This window comes from Syngnathus leptorhynchus, chromosome 1, assembly GCF_054491065.1.
Source record: "Syngnathus leptorhynchus isolate UIUO chromosome 1, UIUO_Slep, whole genome shotgun sequence".
In the NCBI taxonomy this organism is placed as follows: Eukaryota; Metazoa; Chordata; class Actinopteri; order Syngnathiformes; family Syngnathidae; genus Syngnathus; species Syngnathus leptorhynchus.
The window spans coordinates 12,408,612-12,427,498 of record NC_141195.1 but is presented as its reverse complement, the minus strand read 5'-3'; the positions used below and the strand labels follow the sequence as shown (position 1 = coordinate 12,427,498).

The 18,887-nt window shown below is 39.4% G+C and overlaps 2 protein-coding genes across 4 annotated transcripts in view; both read right to left on the bottom strand.

Annotated features, from left to right (window-relative positions):
• The window catches only part of klhdc8b (kelch domain containing 8B), a 59,479-nt gene extending 45,528 nt beyond the window's left edge, over positions 1-13,951 (bottom strand). For 2 of the 3 annotated variants that reach the window (XM_085913617.1, XM_085913637.1), the window contains exon 1: positions 13,534-13,885. The gene's annotated coding sequence lies outside the window, so the exon portion shown is untranslated. Of the gene's footprint in view, positions 1-13,533; positions 13,886-13,910 lie in introns of those variants that run through there. The other variant, XM_085913628.1, reaches the window with a different exon arrangement.
• Positions 13,952-14,373: 422 nt separating this feature from the next.
• LOC147061978 (uncharacterized) lies at positions 14,374-18,515 on the bottom strand. Its single transcript, XM_085928853.1, has 6 exons — positions 18,154-18,515; positions 17,436-17,608; positions 17,121-17,339; positions 16,701-16,861; positions 16,487-16,619; positions 14,374-15,776 (listed from the first exon to the last, which is right to left on the bottom strand). The coding sequence occupies exons 1-6, from the start codon at positions 18,410-18,412 to the stop codon at positions 15,600-15,602; spliced, it is 1,122 nt and encodes a 373-aa protein (XP_085784979.1). The 5' UTR covers positions 18,413-18,515; the 3' UTR covers positions 14,374-15,599.
• Positions 18,516-18,887: the final 372 nt, after the last annotated feature.

Below are 18,887 nucleotides of genomic sequence, written 5' to 3'. Positions count from 1 at the left end.
CAAAAACTCCCTTGTACTTCTGACTTTGTACCGTATTTAGACTATCAAGAGCCCAAAAGTAAAATTGCACTGTTTTCAGACCGATAATGATCTCTTGGAGTGCTCCGTCTGCCACCAGCCCTCTCTGATCTTTCTGGCAACCATGAAAGAGATATTTCTGAATAGGAAGCACGCACCCCTGAAAAGGCAATGTACACACACTTATATTCACAAAAAGGAGCTTAGAGATTTAGAAAAGAGGTCGAGCTATTTTGAGGTGCCCATGAACTTTTTCAGAACTAAATTTAACAGCGGTAATGAAAGCTTCCGGATGAATAGCTGCACAACAGGAAGTGAAGGAACAAATTAAAAAATGCTAAAATTGATTATTGGAGTTCCCAGCGTGAAGTGCCTCTTTGTAGATCACGGGTGGCCTTACCCATTCTATGGACTCGCTGCCTGTCTCACTGCATTTTCTTCCGAAGAATCAATACAATGAGAAAACCCCCCCATGACTAAGAGGCAAACATAGATTTGAATGCATATGCCATACCAAACTCAACGATTTACTTATCAACACGTTCAAAACGAAAATACTAAATTAGAGAAAAGTCCAAATGCTTGATATCGTATCTTGCTCAAATCAGCTCGTTTGTTGGCTTATCCTTACAAGTGAGAGAACAAACCAGCCCTCATCCTGCCTGACATATTGCTGGGCCAACAGTGACTATAGATTCCGAAAAACATAATGAGTAGGGGCTGAGCACATGCGAGCCCCTCACAAATGTAATCTATTTTCCTTTGTGGAGGCAGCAACCTAGTCACCAACTTATATGTACTGTGAGGAACTGATTGCCGAACCTAACTGTGAGATGCCGTCATCAAGCAATGAAGTGAGTGATGGTAATTGCTAATACTGATAGCTCATATTAAACTGTGCATTCAACAAAACACACTGCAGCTCTGTTTACCTTTTGGCTATGACAACAGTTGTTTCACTCCTGAAAATGAATAACGTGAAGCCAGTGTTGACTATTAAATTTTATGTTGCCAACCTAAACAAGCTTAAAAGGACTACGTCAAAAACCAACAAACTGAAATGCTCCTAAACACTACCAGATGCAAAAAGAGCTAGACCAGTGCTGAAAATAATGAAATAAGAAAGTAAAACAATTTAAAGGGTGCCTTTAGACAGCATGCTCAGGCATCTTCCTAATGAAGGAGCAGTGTTCAATAAACAAGGGAAATTACGGCCTTAGTAAGAGTCCGAGATGGCCAAGAAATGGTGCACACTGCACAGACATCCGTGAGAGGCCAAGTCAGTGGCTGACTCATGGCATCAACTCCTCTCCAAAAAGGAAGTGTGGCACACTCTTGAAACGTGCTTCCATAACAAAAGGTCAAATATGTTAACATTTTACTTCCTACATTCAAAGAAGTAGTATTTTCTCCAAACTAAAAAAGTCAAAGCCTTTGGTACAAATGAAAAATAAATATTGTGCCAATCTATGTATCAACTCATTTAAGGTGGTCCATCATCATAGCTGTTTTTGACAGAATCCGTCCATCCATCCATCCATCCATCCATCCATCCATCCATCCATCCATCCATCCATCCATCCATCCATCTCGGTCTAACTCCTTTCTGGTTGCTACAGTCCACATATGGAGCGGAGGTTTGATGTTATCATAATTCAAAGGAGAATTGCATCAACTTCCAGCTCCTTAAGCTTATTACTCTTCATCACTCTCCTGAGATTTTCTTATATTTTCATTACTCGAGTCTAACGGGTCCCAAGGCAACAAGAAGTCAGTGCCAGGCATTATCACCAGACCATGTTGCACTTAGTGTATATGAAGTCGCTTTGAATTCAACTCAACTATGTGTAGTCCCTACAGAGTAGTCATGGACTCAAACACTAAGACAAATCCCCTGGATATTAGCCTCGTTTGTCTCAGATGTGATTTTCTTCCAAATCTATAGGTTTCGTTCTTCGATTTAGCTAGAGCATATAGATCAATTCAATTCATGCCTTCCTACTGTGGTACAAATCAGAAAATGAAATTTGGTTGAGTTTTCCTGATTAGAAATCCTACAAAAACTGATTTGAGGTGACATTGCAGTTATTCCTCAATCACATAGAATTTGATCCTGTGCAATTTAAGTGGCACATTGAATCACATTACACAAGACATTGTTAAAAGAAAAAGAGCAGCAAAATGTTGTGGCAAGCAGCATTCAAGTCTGGTTGCCATGCAAACATAAGCGTTCATATCCTCCCACTTGGTGAAACAGTCTCAGTGATATCTGCCTATGAGCACTAATGAGATTTTTTTCCTGTACTCCTGATACTGTAATCCCCTTACATCATACCATAGCATCACCAGCAATTCTAATTCGATAAGGAGCACTCATCTTTTATCGGGACTTTTCATCACATGCAATATGTGACTAGAAGGGTAAAATAGCCCTTTTGTGTTACATAAGCCTACATGTCTGAGCATGATCACACTGTTGGGAAATTTGTGTCATCTGAAGTATTAAGATGTTGGTATGATGATTGCTACAAGCAGTTGTCTGCTACTAACAGTGTCCACATGATCCCAAGAGGTATTTTAGGTTAGAACAGAAGAAGAACCTTGCCTCATCACTGCCAGGGTGAACACGATGACAAGACCAAACCAAAAGAGAAGGATGCAGGACATTCACAGGCTGCTTTATGACTGAACCTTTTGCATCTTTCTGCCATGGGTTGACTGTGACTGACGTTAGCAATCACTTTAAATACCATCAAAGTGGGGGGGAAATCCAAGAGCAAATCTTAAAACCAAACATGAACCAACACATCATTTGGAACCTCATAAAATAAAAAAAACTCATATTGTAGCTTGGCATTAATTTAAAACTGCTCCAAACGTTGGGCCAGTGAAAGCGAAGTCAACCTTGTGTAATGTTACATGTTTAATAGCCACAAGTTCAACCTGTGATCAAATTAGACAGAGGCAGGGCAGAGTTGTTCCCTGTGAGCAGCATAACCTTGATATGCTACATATGAGGAGAGGAAGGAACAAATAATCCTATTCATGGTGATCATTCAATATAATGTGATTAATAGTCTGTTCCCTGATTACAAAACCACTCGTTTGCTCTTCACACAATTCATGAAGGTAATTACAGTGCAAGACGACAAAGAGAAGAATATGAGCAAATGTGCTACAAGTAAATTTGTCCTGGCTGCTTCAGTTTGGCTAATAAATGAAAGACAAACATCTGAAAGGCCATCAGGTGATTATAGCTTGTGAAATGTATGGCCAACCAGCCACTTGTCAAAGTGTAGAATTTCTTTTGAGCAACAATGCTATTACTATGGGTTTGATTGTTTACCGGAAGGCATTTAGAACTGGGGAGGATTTGTTCACTGCTATTGGTGTGTCTGACCTGATTTTATGATGGGCGATTTGCCTCATATGAACATTTTAATATGCCGTACTGCTACTTTATATGAGCTGTATGAAACTGATTTAATAAAACTGTTTTGATTTAAAACTTTGTAGCATGTTTCATTTAAGATAATGAGGGTTTTTTTTTTTTTAATTCACGCAGGTCTGGTTGAAAATCTTTCCCAGTGATTTGGAAAACAGTTCTTTATATGGACTTGGCAGCATCAGACTTTATAACGCACTTGGGTGATTTTGTACAACATTGCTCGCATGGCAAAACAAAGACAGAATAGCGAACAAACAACTGAACCAGAAAATTGTGGGGAGGATGCATTGAGTGACCAGAAATGAAAAGGGAGATATGCAAAATTGTCACAGCCACACAAGAGCAAAACAAAATGACATCCCGTCGCTTTGTCGAATGGCCACTCTCGGTGGAATTGTTTCCCGGCAATTGAATGTTTTCCATCTGTGCCACCAAGAGGCAACAACGTGTCCCGAAGGTTGAACGTCCAGTCCGTTGCTCCGCTGCCTGTCACCACGGAGACGGCCCAGCTCACATAGGTGACACAGAATGACAAAGGCGTTCTCCACTTCACTAATGAATTTGAAACCCCACACTGCTTGTTTCATTTACATGAGTAACAGTTAATCTGCCAGACGTAATCCTTCTCATCTTGGCTGGCTGCGTAACAATTGATGGAGGATTTTTTTAAACGGAGAGCTGCGCTCATTTGCACTCAATTCCAACCTTTCAAACTGAGTGACTCTGTCGAAATTGTTGGATCCAATTGAAAAATATGAAATGGTTTGTTCACAACTATTACACGCGTTTCAACAAACTTGTCGACCAGCAATCGATCATGACCGGTGTCATCCATCACCATCAAGGCTGGCAAACCATGTATCAACCTAACAAAGTCCCAACACATTGTCATGTATACTTTGTCTGAAACAGTTTTGCAGGAGAACAAAAATATAGAATATCCAAAATGCATTACAAAGTTTCGTGCGAAATTACCAAGTCAAGGTCCCCTGTGAACAGTCGTGTTTTTTTTAATACGTTCGGAAAACAAAGGAACTCACAGGAGAACGTGCAAACTGCACACGGAAAGATCAGAGCTGAGGTTTAAAGTCACGAGAATCTTCCATTGTGATGCCATCGTGTTCAGTACGTTCATCACCCTGTCATCCTAAACTAATAAGAAAAAAAATCACATTATTTGTCACTCTTGGCTCAGGGCTGCCATTGATTTGTGTGCACAAAGCCAGAAGAGGAGGCTTACACTGTCAAGGTGCCTTTAATATTATGAATTCCTTTTGGATTATGATCCCTACTATCCCTACAACTATAATGAGGTTTTGTTTTGTTTGTTTTAAAGGATAGTGCTGTCGAAATGTTGCACCCTTACAAAAAAGGAGTCGCTCATCTATCTCATGTTTATGCCACTTATCTTCTTTTAGGTTCATGTTTGAGTGAATTTTAAAAAGGCATATTGGACATTTTTTCGCAAAATTTATAACACTTCCAGGTGTCTGTCACATTTTCATCAAAATGCCGCAAGAATCAAACCGCATTTTTTAGCCATGTTGACTAAGTAATATAACCATGCAATCAAAGGCTCTGAAGATAACAAATGAACCATTTATTACTTAACACGATATTCCTTGATATTTGAATTGTATGCCATGTAATCAGCAGCACTTCATTTTGTGTGTGTGGTTGTCTTGAACTATAAAACAAAAATATATTATGTATACATAAAGTAAATGCTTGAATTGAACCCTCAAAGAGCGCACAATTTATGAGTTGGGGCTAAAGAGAATGCCCGTCAGCAGATGTGTCACACACAAAGCATTAACATACCAGCTGCACTGTACATGACAGGCTACATAAGACTGCAGTGTTCTGACTCCATCTGTTCATTTTGTAATTCCACAAATCAATCCAACTTTTAATCCATAGCAAAATCACGGTCACGTGTCACAGGTCACACACACACATGGCCTACTAAGCCAGTGGGCACTTTTGCTTGCATTTGTGCTGAGGGACTAGAAAGCAAGAGAGCTTACGGGCGTTCTCACAGAAAGAAACATGGCAAATAGTGCCAGGATGAAATATAATATAGATTTGCTTAAAAAGCGGAGAAAACAACCAAGTAGGTCACAATGCAACATCAAAGCTTTGGAGTGATGGAAAAATGATGAGTTGTAGTATGAATTGTGAAAAGTGATGCTATTCATGATAGAGTCAATCAGGACTTATGGCTTGAAGTGCCATAAATGACTGAGAAAAGAAGAGGGAGCTCACCATAATTCATAAAAGTGGACGAGATTTAGTGGAAGAATTATGGCTGCCTCGTTCAGTTAGACGAAAGTCAAAATATTAACTAAACTACTATATCTCACGGGGAGAGTGGCGGTGCAATAGAAAATGCTTAGATGAATAGCTTTCTGGCAGCAGCATTCATAAGTGAAAATTGTTATATATTGTAGAGGAAGAGTTCCAGCATTCCAGTACACCTACAAAATTAGATGTGTGCAAACACCTATGATCAGATATGACTGAAAAGCAACAGGCCCCCAAAACTAACCCAAACAAGGTTCTTCATTCATGTTGTTGCATAACAGTCTTTGATCTATTCTTATATCTCATATAGCTATGCCTAATTCTGGTATGGGACAATAATTAAGTGCAGGAAAACAAATATATTCAGTCAATCAAAAATACTCAAGGGGGGCAGAATTCACGTGTGACTTCTTAGCTTCTGAATCAAATGATTTTATACATGCTCACTTTATTTTCCTCACGTAGTATGTATGCCTGCACACTGGATGAGGCATTATGCTCCTTTACTTGCACGATATGTTCTTGTTGTTGTTAATTCAGTCGATTTACATTCAAATTAGTCAATTCTGGTCTACCTAATACAGACCAATACAGATGAATTGAGAAGGAAAAATAACAATTACGCGCAGTCGAGTGTAGTAGCTCTGTGCCGAGCATAACTGTCGCCATGGAGACAGTCCATTCATTTGTCTTTACTATACATTATTTTATTGAAAAGATGGCATCTTGTCATGGAAAAGTACTTCAAGCCATACGTATGAGAGTACAGGGTGCAATCTGTGGCAGTTTAGATTGTACAACTCCAGAATTGGAACTGTAGTATGCGTAAAATATTACCAATGTGGTGCGTGCACATCATCTTGTCATATTTTTCACAGCATTAGTTCAATACAAAAGTATACGAAAAAGATGCCTCACTTAAACGATGTATTCCGACCTTTGATTCAGCTTTTGGAGTGTAAACATTTGGTCTTTTTTATTCTTGCCCTCACTCAAAACCAATCTGTCACAGTACATCTGATTATGTTGCTTTAAAGTGCCCGATTGCGGCATGAGCACAAAAAGGCCATATGGGGACATTCAGCTACGTTTTCCCCACGAGGCTCAGCAGCTTCCTAACAGTGTTCTTCCCTAAATAGATGGGAGGCAAGACGAAATTAAAAATAGGGGAAAATAACACGAGGGAGTGAGTAGGATGAAAGAAAAAATAAACAAACAGAAGGTCTTGGAGGGTATTGAAAAAGAAATTAAAGCGAATGCCAAAATATATTACGCTGGCAGAGGTGGCTTCCTAGATGGCAGCTGAGGCAATGTAATTTTAAAAATGACAGGAGGTAGTTTGTTTGAAATTTTAGAGTCTTTAGAGACTTTAAAAAGGAAACCTATTGTGAACTTTTTTAATTGCTTGTATTGTGTCAACCAAATATTTTTCTACCTTCCCTTTTTGGACTTTTTTTAATCATTGTTTTAATTTTGAAGGGGAAAAAATGGACGAGAAGTAAGGATTTTCCTTTGAGAAAGTTGAGGATGATAAAGGAATGATTACAGAGTTAAGTTAAGGCTTCATTAGTTAGGAACCATTTTGTTATTGTCAATGTACGTATTCTAAAAGTCTGTTTGGAAATGTTTTTGATGCATTGTTGGTGGTTGTCATGAGATACTATTGTTGACATATTTGCATGCTACTATTGTAGTGTGTCCCAAGTAAATCTCAATTAGAAAAACGAACAAACTTTTGTTTACAATCGGGGCCTATCTCGGGCCTTTTGTGTGGGCTTATAATCATGCTTGATTAGTAGGGTCACAAACTTACGTTGAATCATTTATGAAGATGTTAATTAGGGCCACAATCCAATTTTAAAAAGATCCCCTCAGCTGGTCAAAGCTGCGTGCCCTCTTTACCACTGCAGCTTCAGTAGCATCGCAGCCTCAGCATGTAATGGTTGCTTGGCAACCAGCGGCAGGGCATCTCCGCCGACTGGTTGGTTATCCGATACCACTTTTTTTTTTTGTTCTACTTGCAGTCTGCGTGTGTCTACTATGTGTTTTTATACTAAGCAAAAAGTAAAATGAATGGGGAAATGGTGATTGCGGATCTGGCACATCTGTGGTGTTACTTAACGCTTCAAATACTGTTCACAACTCAAGCAACAAGTATTGAAACTTTGTTTTCCTTCTTCTGATAGTGTTAAGGCCACTGTTCAACATTGATGGACACAAACATGAGAAAAAACATTGACTTAATGTATAGAAATTGGAGGCTCTATGTCAAAACACTTCACATCTAATCTAACCGGTGTTGGTCTGTATTTACAGCTGCCTTGTCATTTGATTTTTCAGCCATATTTTGGCAGGTTTTTACAAGTACCTATGGGAGTGTCATGTTCCCCTGAACTCGTGTGAATTTTGTGGTGGCAGCACTCAAACGAAACCATCAAAGGGCACACGGTTGCCGTGAACGGATGCATCGCTGCGCCTCTGGCAAAGTCAAGATGAAGCCCACAATTCCAAGTGGCAGGCATGTGGCACACAGCCAACTCTGGCACACACACACATACACACACACACGAGCGCAAATGTGGAAGCAATTGTTCGAAAATAGTCATTCGCTCCAAAGCTGGATTGTTTGCTGTGCACTCCAAACGGTTATTTTTTTGCCACTAAATTGCTCAGTCGTCAAACACCGGCTGCAAATGGTGATTTTCTCCTAAATCTGTTTGTCATTTCTGCATAATTCTAACTCTGCATTTCTTTTCCTGCTTTAATTTGATAATTTTACTTTATAGCAGCATTAAGGGTTTCACTCACACAGAAGATGGATGTTATTCATCCACACAATTTATTTCCTGCATAATATCTCAAGGGCCAGGGATGTTTCACTGGGAGAAAATGACTTTGAATCACAGTTACCAAATTTGTAGTAGCATGCTTGGAACCGAGAGTGTTTAAATGAAGATCGACGTGTCCCCTGGGAAATTGGAAAATCAAGAGGCCATTCACTTGAAAATTAACAGCTGTTTTTCTATGGAAGAGGAAAGATTTGGACAATAATTCGCAGATACTGACCTAAGATGACTATATCTACAGTGTAACGTCATCTCGAATGAAATAGAAGTCTCACAAACAAAGTATGTTGTATTGGGTCAGATATGTGACATCACCGGAACCAGAGTTTTGTTTATAAGCTATTTGTACCACCGCAAGTCCACTATGACAGAAACAAACTTGTTTTCAACTCGCCCCCAAAAAATCCCAAAACGCTTTCTTCACATTGTCAAGTGGAGCTCTTGTTTCTAAATGATGGCTTTATTTATTTAGAGAGTAAAATCCAAAGATTTTTGGCCCCATGTGAAAAAGTAAGTTTCTCCTGGACCTAATAAGTGTTTGTTGCCACTCTTGGCAGCAATAACTGAAATGAAAAGTTTGTGATAACCGGTGATGAATCTTTCACATAATACGGAGGAATGGTGGTCCACTTTTATTTGCAGAAAATATTTTAACTTTGTCATATTAGAGGTTTTTTATTAATTTTTTTGCATCAACTGCCCATTTAGACCAGATCATGGCATTTAATGTGTATCATACAAATATGATTCCAGCAAGATGTGAATATAAACTGAGATGAAATCGCGTTGATCTTGCAGGATAATATTCCCAAATTCTTATGGCTGATAAAACTGAGAAGATAATAGATCATAAATTTACATTATCGCTTCCGCATATGCCCTCCTTGCTGCAAAGCTCTCTTGTTGGTGTAAAAGTCAACGTCGGCGGCTTGGAACGTCCAAACTGTCCACTGCATGCATCCCACTTAATCTTTTGATGGGAAAGTTGGCTCCATTCCACATTCATCCACTCAGGGCGATGTCTGCAATGTCTGCTTGTGTTTTGTTCATGTGCGCGAGTGTGTATATGAAATTAATATGAAACAACAACCACATTTTAAAACACTAGGTTAAACACTATGGCTTCATTTTTCAAGGCGTGCGACTTTGATGACATACACAGCACCTGCGTTTTGTTGCCCAAATAAGTAGACTGACAAGTAAGCACATTAGAAAATAAAGCTTGCATAATCATTCAACATTAAGAAATGATTCTTAAGAAAATAGAACACCTTCATTTGCCAACACTATGGTCACACCACAGAGAAAGCACAAGAAAAATGAAAAAAATACTTAAGAGATTGACAATGCTTCGACTTCTGGATATTTGTGCGATTGAGGCTAAAGCCTCCTTGGGTCCCTTGAAAGCCGATGAATAAATTTAAGTTATTGGTATGATCCACGCATCAGTTTTCTATGCTGCTTATTTTCACAGGTGAGCTGGCATCAATCCTTGACTTTGGGTGAGAGGTTAATACCCTCCACCGGTTGCCGGGCGATCAGAGGCCACATATATTTCGAGTGCAAGACCATTTACAGTTAATCTCAGTTAACTTCAAGAGCATGTCTCGGGATGTGGGAAGAAGCTGAAGTACCTGGAGAAGAACATGCAAACTCGACGCAGGGAAGCCAGAGCCGGATGTGCTAAAGCTAAAGACGGACACGACAACTACTAGTGTTATCATCAATAACAACAATAACAATAATAATAATAAATGGTGTTCAACTTTGGAGCTTTTACAATAATTTATCCCAGTTAGGGACCAATGCATCATCCAGAATGACCAATTAAACATTTGGCCTGTGAAAGCTTCTGAAAGCAATCTTTTCCTCTTGACTTCTATTCAAAACTCATTATCCATAAAAATGATAGTAATCAAAAAGGGGCAATTATGCAAAATGATGGGGAGATAATTAGGGTTCTCAAATGGAACATATTTGCTATGTTACAAACAGTAAACTGCCTCTCGCTCTAACCACACGGCTCTTAAACAAACACAACATAGCTCAGTTTTAGGCTGGTGGACGTCCTTGCTAAAGGGGCAAGCTTTTGGCAAAACGTCAAACTTGTTAACTCCTTTGAAATGGCGTCACGCCAATGGGAATATCATTACAGCATTAAAAATAATGTAGTGCAGTACACGCTTTGAGGCTCTTCAAATTGCCAAAGCTATTGTTACTTTTTTTATAGGATGATAATTCAGACCAACCAAATAGTTATTGGTGCACTTCTCTTATTTGATATATATAAAAAAACAATCACACAGGGAAAAAAAAAACAATCAGAGAAAGAAAATGTGACTTGGGAGGTGGCCGTCAATTCTCTACATTTTTGGAAACACTCACTGTGCAATCCTTGCAGCCTTGCAAAAAACAAAAAAACTGCTAATATTTAGAGTTATAGTAACACTCCATTATGAATGAGGTGCATCTCTGGGCAAGGCTACAGAGGTGTGTCCCCAACAAGTGCTCACGAGTAAGCAACCAATTTGACATGTAATTCGCAGCTTCTGTCGCTCAGTGATTATTTTTCCTCAGGTGTGTTTTTTTTTCTCAAATATCAAATTAGAGGCACAGGATTGAGCGGGAGATAACTGTTGTTGTTTTTCCACTGTCATGACTATTCAAATATGTCCATTTTTTTTTAAATTGCAAGCTCCTCCTCTAACCTCTTTAGATTTTCATTTTAAATGTCATTGAATGTTTTCTTCTTTCCAGAAACCATAAGCATTTTATTCCCTACTGTGTCCAAACTGTTAACTTTATGTACCGATGTACCAATCCATTATTTTTGGTGTACCAGAAAATCCCAGTTGTATACATTACAACCATAAGTAAATGTGACTGCTGATATCAACAAGTTTGACATCGCTGACCCAAGTCGCACGACTCAATAATGTAATCCATCATTCGTACAAGCTTGTGCATTTCTGAGTGCCTGCCTTCACGGTGCCTCCTCCTGAGTGAAGGTGGCATTTTACTGGCACAACGAGAGCCGCCAACACGCCTTGCAAGCCTGCCTAGAACCTGACGAGACAGAACCAGACGCTGCATGTCAGCTATGATCCTCATTATGCTGATTAGCACATATGTTAGGACACAGAGAAAGGAGGGCAGGAGGGTTGCATTCGTTCTTTTCCACGTATGAGACTGAACGCATCTTTCAACTGTTTGGCCAGATGCAGGAAAAAGCAGCAGATGGTATCCATTTGGCTTATATAATTAGAAGAATAAACAGTTGCATCCATTTGCCCTGCAATATTTTCTATTACAACTCAAATCTGTCCCATTGTGCCATTTTCTGCTGACATTGGACAAAAACACCCAAGAATGGCTGACAGTCAATGGCAGTGCACATGATATGATACGATGATGATAGATGATTCATTCTCATGCTCCCTGAGGATGAATTAAATTGCTAAGTTGATTAAAAAACACTTTCTTGACATCCTTGGTTAAGGTGTGTGTGTCTGGGGGGGTACCTCCTTTTTTGTCCTCTTTATCTGTCAGCGACAAAATTTCAGTCGCGGACTAAACAAGGATTGTTGTGGGTTTTGAGTAAATAATGACCTTTTTGGCCTATTATCGTCAACACTGTAATGAGAAAACTGTAAATAAAAGGGCCCTAGTTGCTAGGACAGAAGAATAAAGACGGGTGAAGCAATCAATGTCATCCAGAGATAACATACTAACTAAGAAGGGGTGTATGAAGGACAAAGTCATAAAGACTGTCTTAGTTTACAGCACTAATGGAGAAGGCTTTTATCGTGCCTTTCAAGATATCAAAACGACATCACTAGACAACTTTAATAACATGACTTCATCAGATTGAAGGTAACCATCAGGAAAAAAAAAACCTGATGTAAAAGGTAAGTGTTTACTTCAAGTCGTGTACAGTTTGTGATATCAATGTCTCTGACTACATATGAAAAAGCTGTGATATCATGGAGCAAATTGCAATCTCATGAGAGCAAGTCAAGTCAAGACTTGATTTATGCTTAATTAAACTGAGTTTTGATTCCGTTTTACTATATGTGTAGTGAGATGTTTCCCATACTGTATTTTAGTTAACTCTCTGGCCTTGTTCAATTACAAGTGTTCTTTAATTTAAATATTTTAGGTCATTATTATATACATTTATGACATGAAGTGTTAAACATACATTTTTAATCATTGAATTATTTATTATGATTAAAATATAAATTTATATTTGTAAGCCTTTACATTGTAGTTTGCATATAGTTGGGCATATATGCCCATAAAAGAAATGTTTAAATATGACCTTAAAATCACAAATAGACAAAGAAACAGAAAAAAAAAAAAAATCAACTGTTGAGTGCAGAAACCCCCTCTTCCCAAATATGATTTAATCCTGAATTTCAATTGGATAAGATTGGCCACGAAAGGGCCAATTTGATGTAAACCAGTGAAGTGAATACAACTGAGTGAACTGAAGGTGCAAGTTACTAAACGAGACATAACTCCACATCTGAGAACTTTAACTATATTTGCATTGAAAGCGCTAAAATGGTAATGATCTAATAAATTTAAAAAAAAGAACACAAAGAGGGACAGCCGAGTTGTTTACGCAACATATGTCAAAATATTAGAAACCGCTCAGCACCCCATTGACATTGCAGGTATGTCTTATGAAGTGGTCAGTGAGTGAGTGCAAAGCGGGGTTGTTTCAAATGGTTTCGACTTGAAAAAAATAATAATAAAAATGTCAATGGCTATTTTGGAACTCGAAGTTGACCACCCGCTGCAACGCCCCGCTGAAGCGCGCGTTCTTGACTCATATGCGAAATGAATGCACCTTGTTTGATAAGCAAATAAAAGCTCAAAGATGTGCAAAGTTGTGCAAAGAAATGCGCGTACCTTCCGAGCAGGTGAGATCAGTCCAAAGATGCAGCGATGGTGCCACGTAAGCCCACAGGTACCGAATTAATCACGTTCCCAGAGCGTAGCTGTCCATATTGGGCTAAAACGCCGGCATCCAACAGTTTCTATCCAGCTGCACTTCGATCGCCTCCTCACTTCTCTCTCTCTCCCTCTCTCTTTCTCCCTTTCTCCGTGCGCACAATTGACGCAGCCATCAAGTGCTCTCAAGCTGCAACTTCCGCCGTCTTCAAGTACAAATTGAGACACTGCTGCACAATTGTAGTCGTTTGACATTCAGTGGAGAAAAACATGATGGTGAGTTGGATTGTGCGCATTTCGTTAGCTTACAACAGAATCAGGTAACAGTAACTCACCTGAGAGGACGGAAGCTGGTTCAAATAACCAGAGACGCTGCTGCCCTCATGCAGACAAAGAAGACACTGCAGTCATTTGTGCGGCCGACAAGCCTTTTACTGTATTAAGTCAGTCAGGGGTTATCAAATTTAAGATGGCAGATTTTTTTTATTCAATGACTCCTCTTATCCTAACATGAATAGACCTTTTGTCAATGACTATAAACAATATCAGTATATAAACAATACGTAAGCAGCAACCACTGGCCTAAACTGAATAAATGATAAAAATGTCTGGTGTCCTGCTTGTTTTTTATGTCTCACTGGTGCAACACACGGGATTCAAATAGAAGCATATTGCTCTCTTGGGATGAATATGTCTTCAAAATGTTGTTTCTTTGTTACTTAAGTATTAGTGGTATCGACCCTCGGTATCGGTGACTACGTACTTTAAAAGAAGTGTCAAAGATCCTCTGCGATGGTCTCATTTCAAGACAAATGTTTAATGATTGTCACACATTATTATAAGACAACAGTTATTATATTGTAACTACAGTAAATACAATAGCTTGATGTAACAGAAGCGTACAAAAAACTGCAAGCAGAAGAAGCAGTCAAACAAATGTTTCATGCTATTGAATGTTAATGTTGAAGTCATCAGTGGAGTGAAGAATGAACTGAGGCCAAACAACCTTGACTTGGATGCGCCTCATATTGTACACCTTCGTACGATATCTTCACTTCTTCCAAAATAAAATAGTTGACTTTGGTCACTACAATGAAAACATTATTCAGGACAATGTTTGAAAGAAAAATAAAATGCTCCATCATGCAAAAAAAAAAAAAAAAAAAAAACTTTTACTACTACAAATTGTCTGCACCATAAAATTGTTGGGGTTGTTTTTTAGTCTCTCAGTACTCAGCAATAAATAAAATGCAAATAATAAATCTGCCTGGCAGAAATATAAAATTGTTAAAAAACATATTATACAGTAATCAGTACAATGAACAACCACTCAGTAAATGCGCAGTCAGTTTGTGTTAAGACATAACAAAAAAAGTAAAATGATTTAAAAGCATCCCCGACACCTGCTCAACCTAATGGTGGGTCACAGTGTCTTTAACATTGCACATCACAGGAGCTAGTAAAAGCTATTTGCAACCAGAGTGCATCATTCATTGACAAAAATCATAAAAGAATGTGTGAATGAGAATTTAAATGGCCTGCCTCTTCTTTTCATGGGTATTGGGCCCAATATTGGTTTAAAAACCTCATCAGAGAATTTTGTAAACTCAAGTAATGGATGAAAACAACTCTGACGAAAGGGGCGCTTGACTCCATTTGACCCCAATTACTGAGCTGTTGGCATAATTCTTGCGAAGATGCATTATTCACAGGGCCTTTCAGGAGAGGCTCTCTAATTTGTTGAATTACTATTCGAAATGTGTATGGAAAATGTGTTTTCTTAGTCTTGTCTCAATGTACTATTTATGAATGTGCTGCTAATACCTGATATTTAGTTTCTGGGGAATATTTTGATCATTACTCTTTTTTTTTTTTGAACAACAAAGCAAGTTAAACACCATTTTTTTTTTCATTATAAAAAGCTTTACCTCTAAGAAGATAAAGTCTCAGCCCTGAGAAAATCGTACCCTGAATAGTAGTAGTTCTTCAAGAGCAGAAGTGGATAACAGTTGTCCAGCTGTGCTCTAGCCTGACCTCTGCTGGATATTCTTCTCATAGTTCTCCTGGCAGATGTGGACGCGGCGGGTGAAGTAGTCGGGCTCAGAAATGGCCTTGAGGAGGTCGGTCTGGATCAAGGCGACGTCATAAAACTCTGAAACAGAGGCTGTGCGAGTGTCCGAGCCGCCCGGCTCCATGAAAACCTAAACCAGACACATGGTTGTGTTTTTTTGTTTTGTCGGTTGTTAAACACAACTGCATCGGAAGCTACTTTGCAAATTGCGGTCTGACTCATTTAATCATCACACAAAAAAATAAAAACAACCAAACTATTCTGCTTTTTGTAATACTTGCACAAATTGCCTTGCTTTGCACAGTGACCAATTTTAGAATGCATGAAAGTGAAAACATCAGACTAACACTTTGCAAGTTCTGCTATTTTTTTTGTTCGTTTCTTTTCAACGTTATACTCATTTGCAAAAACACAAACACAATGAAACTAAATAGAAGTAGCCGCTGGCTAGAGCAAAGCACAAAAGCTTCGGGGCTCTTACTAAATAAAGCTTCTATTAATTCAATCTCGTAATTACCAACGTCTGACTTTCATCGGCTGAAACAACACAACAAGCAGCGAGTCAGCAGTTTACTCCAAGAAGAGCTGAGTTAGGAAGTTGCAGTTCTTGAAGTGGCTTTAAAGTGTTGCTCTCACTAAATGGGACTTGACATTTGAATAACCAAAAACACACTCAATTAAAAATTAATGAGGCAGAGGAGGAGGCAGGGAGTAAGGACACTGCATCTCGCTCAATATGCGTAGTATGAAATATTACAAATGAGTAGTCAAATGAGATGGAAAATGGCGGGGGGAAATAAAGGAAGAAAATGATCTGTGCCAAGAAGAGCCGTGTGCTACCTTGGGATGGACGACGGTATCCTTGTCATTCTGTCTTATGTTGTCATCTATGAAGATGTGCTGAACATCCTCGTCAAAGGGGTCCACCCACAGCGGCTTCCCACCTTGGATGGAGAATTTCTTCATCATCCACCTGGATGAATAAAAAAAAAAAATATATATATATATGGCTACGGGTACATGCAGGAGATTGGTACTTGGGGAATTAACTTACCATTTGTAGTCATCCTGGAAGCCCCCGAGTCCATTCGCGCCACTAAAGAATTGGTAGGGGCCTCTCTCGCCATCGCGGGAGGACAGCCGCTCTGCACCTCTGGTCAGAAGAACCCCCTTCGAACTGCAACGGATCTTGCCTGGTGTCTTATTCACACTTAACTGAGCAGGAGACAAGTCCAGACAGGAGGTGTCTATTATAGCACAATTACTGGGAGATTGATCGGCTATCGGTCCATAATTCATTTGTTATCATTTTCATGAGAAATATTCAATGAACCATCTGGGAAAATTCTTGTACCACAAGTTCATTGCTTTGTAAATTACGGCATAAGAGCTTGAAAACGTGTGGCGCTCTTGTTTAAAAATGTGGAGTAGGTGAGGGTAGACAATGCTTGGATTGATTGTGACTCTATTTTACCTTCAGATCAGGGAGATCAGGAAACAATGGATGAACACCCTGGCTCAGTGCTTTGGATACAGCACTTAACACACGAGGTAAATCGCATCCAAAGGTACGAAAGTGGACGGCAAACTCGGTGCCTTCCTGCGTCAGGTCTTTGAGCAACTGGAAAAAGGAGGGAAGGATCCAGTGGTAGAGGCAGCCATTCATTGCCTTTATTGTCAGCTCGCTGTCTCCCTGTAGGAAGGCCAGCCCATCAACACACAATATAGTCTAAAGATCTTATTGATTAGTGAAACTATTACTGTCTATTCTGTCTGAGAGGATACTTACCTTTACATTTTCAGGCCAGCGGAGCAGGTTCAGATGTTCCTCCAGAATTCCACGAAAGCGTTTACCTGCAACGGAGGTGAACATGGGAGATCCTCCAAACTGAGAGTAGTAGCTGACGGCATCATCACATGGCGGAAGTAGAGAAGGTGAGTCACTCAACCATTTCCACCTGCCTGTGAATGCAGACAGACATTTGAGATGTAGATCAGACCGGTCAGGAGGATTGGGCCCATTTCCTACACTTTAAAACGGACAGACTCTTCAACATGCTAGTGGCACTTGTCTTTGTCCTTGTCTGTTATTTATCCTTTTTTAAATTTGGCACTTGTATTCTTGCACTCTTAAATTTCCCCGCTGCAGGATGAATAAAGATCTGTCATCATCATCATCATTATAGTAAATTTAGTTGGTCTAATTTAATGGGAAGGCCGAGTTACTTACAGAATGTAATAAAGAGTGAGATAATTACTATGTATGTACGCTTTGTTACTATGTAAGTACATTTTGGTGTGTCAGGGATTTTGTGTGAATGGAATGATTATGTTCTTTGGCTCACACTGCTCCTGCAGATCTGCCATTCGGCATAGTTGACATTCCACAGCGATGGATTGAAAATGCACAAATAAAGGCTGTAGTTCTTGACATTGAATTCGGCATAAAAGACATAGCCTGTATCGCTCACCTGAGTCAGCACAAATACAACTCTCGCCGTGTTTACCTTTGCTCATTTTGCCCCATGTAACAGTCGTCATAAAATAATCCAGGGCAGCCACTGTCCCTTGACATCTGACTGAGTCGGACACCAGAATGGTGTTGTTTAAATCCACATGCAGGATTATTTTTTTATGCTTCTTGTGTATGGCAGGACACAACGGTGGGCCGTCATTTGTCCCGGGCGCAGGTTCGGAGACATCGCGGTTATTAGTGTCCCCGTTGTCTTCAGCATGGCGGCTGTTGTCCCCGCTGTTGTTGGCCATCAGTGAACCACTCGGTGTGGTAGTTCACTTCAATTTTGCTGATCTGCTGCCAATATGAGTTAAATCGTCCCCTTAACTTCCTTATCAACTGTTCCAAATTCTTCTTCAGTCGGTTAATATCGTACAGGGTTACTTGAGCGCCACCGATTGGTCACACCACAGAACATCCTTTTTCTTAATTTTGATGTGGGAACATGATGTTGTAATCATACAAACGACAAAAGTATTCTTATCGTTCGTTGTGCTGGGGGAACATTGTAAAACAAGAAATGATAAAACTAATATTCCCTGTGTATTATTGGAAAGGGGATATGGACAGGAGTCATTCAATGTTACCAATTAGAATTATTTTTATTTGTATAAATAATTTACATGTATGATCCACAGCAGCTTTCATAAAGACCACCACTTATGTGGTTGGTTACAACAGAAAATAGGGGCAAGAACAGGTAATTTAGCAAGAAACGGGGGATAG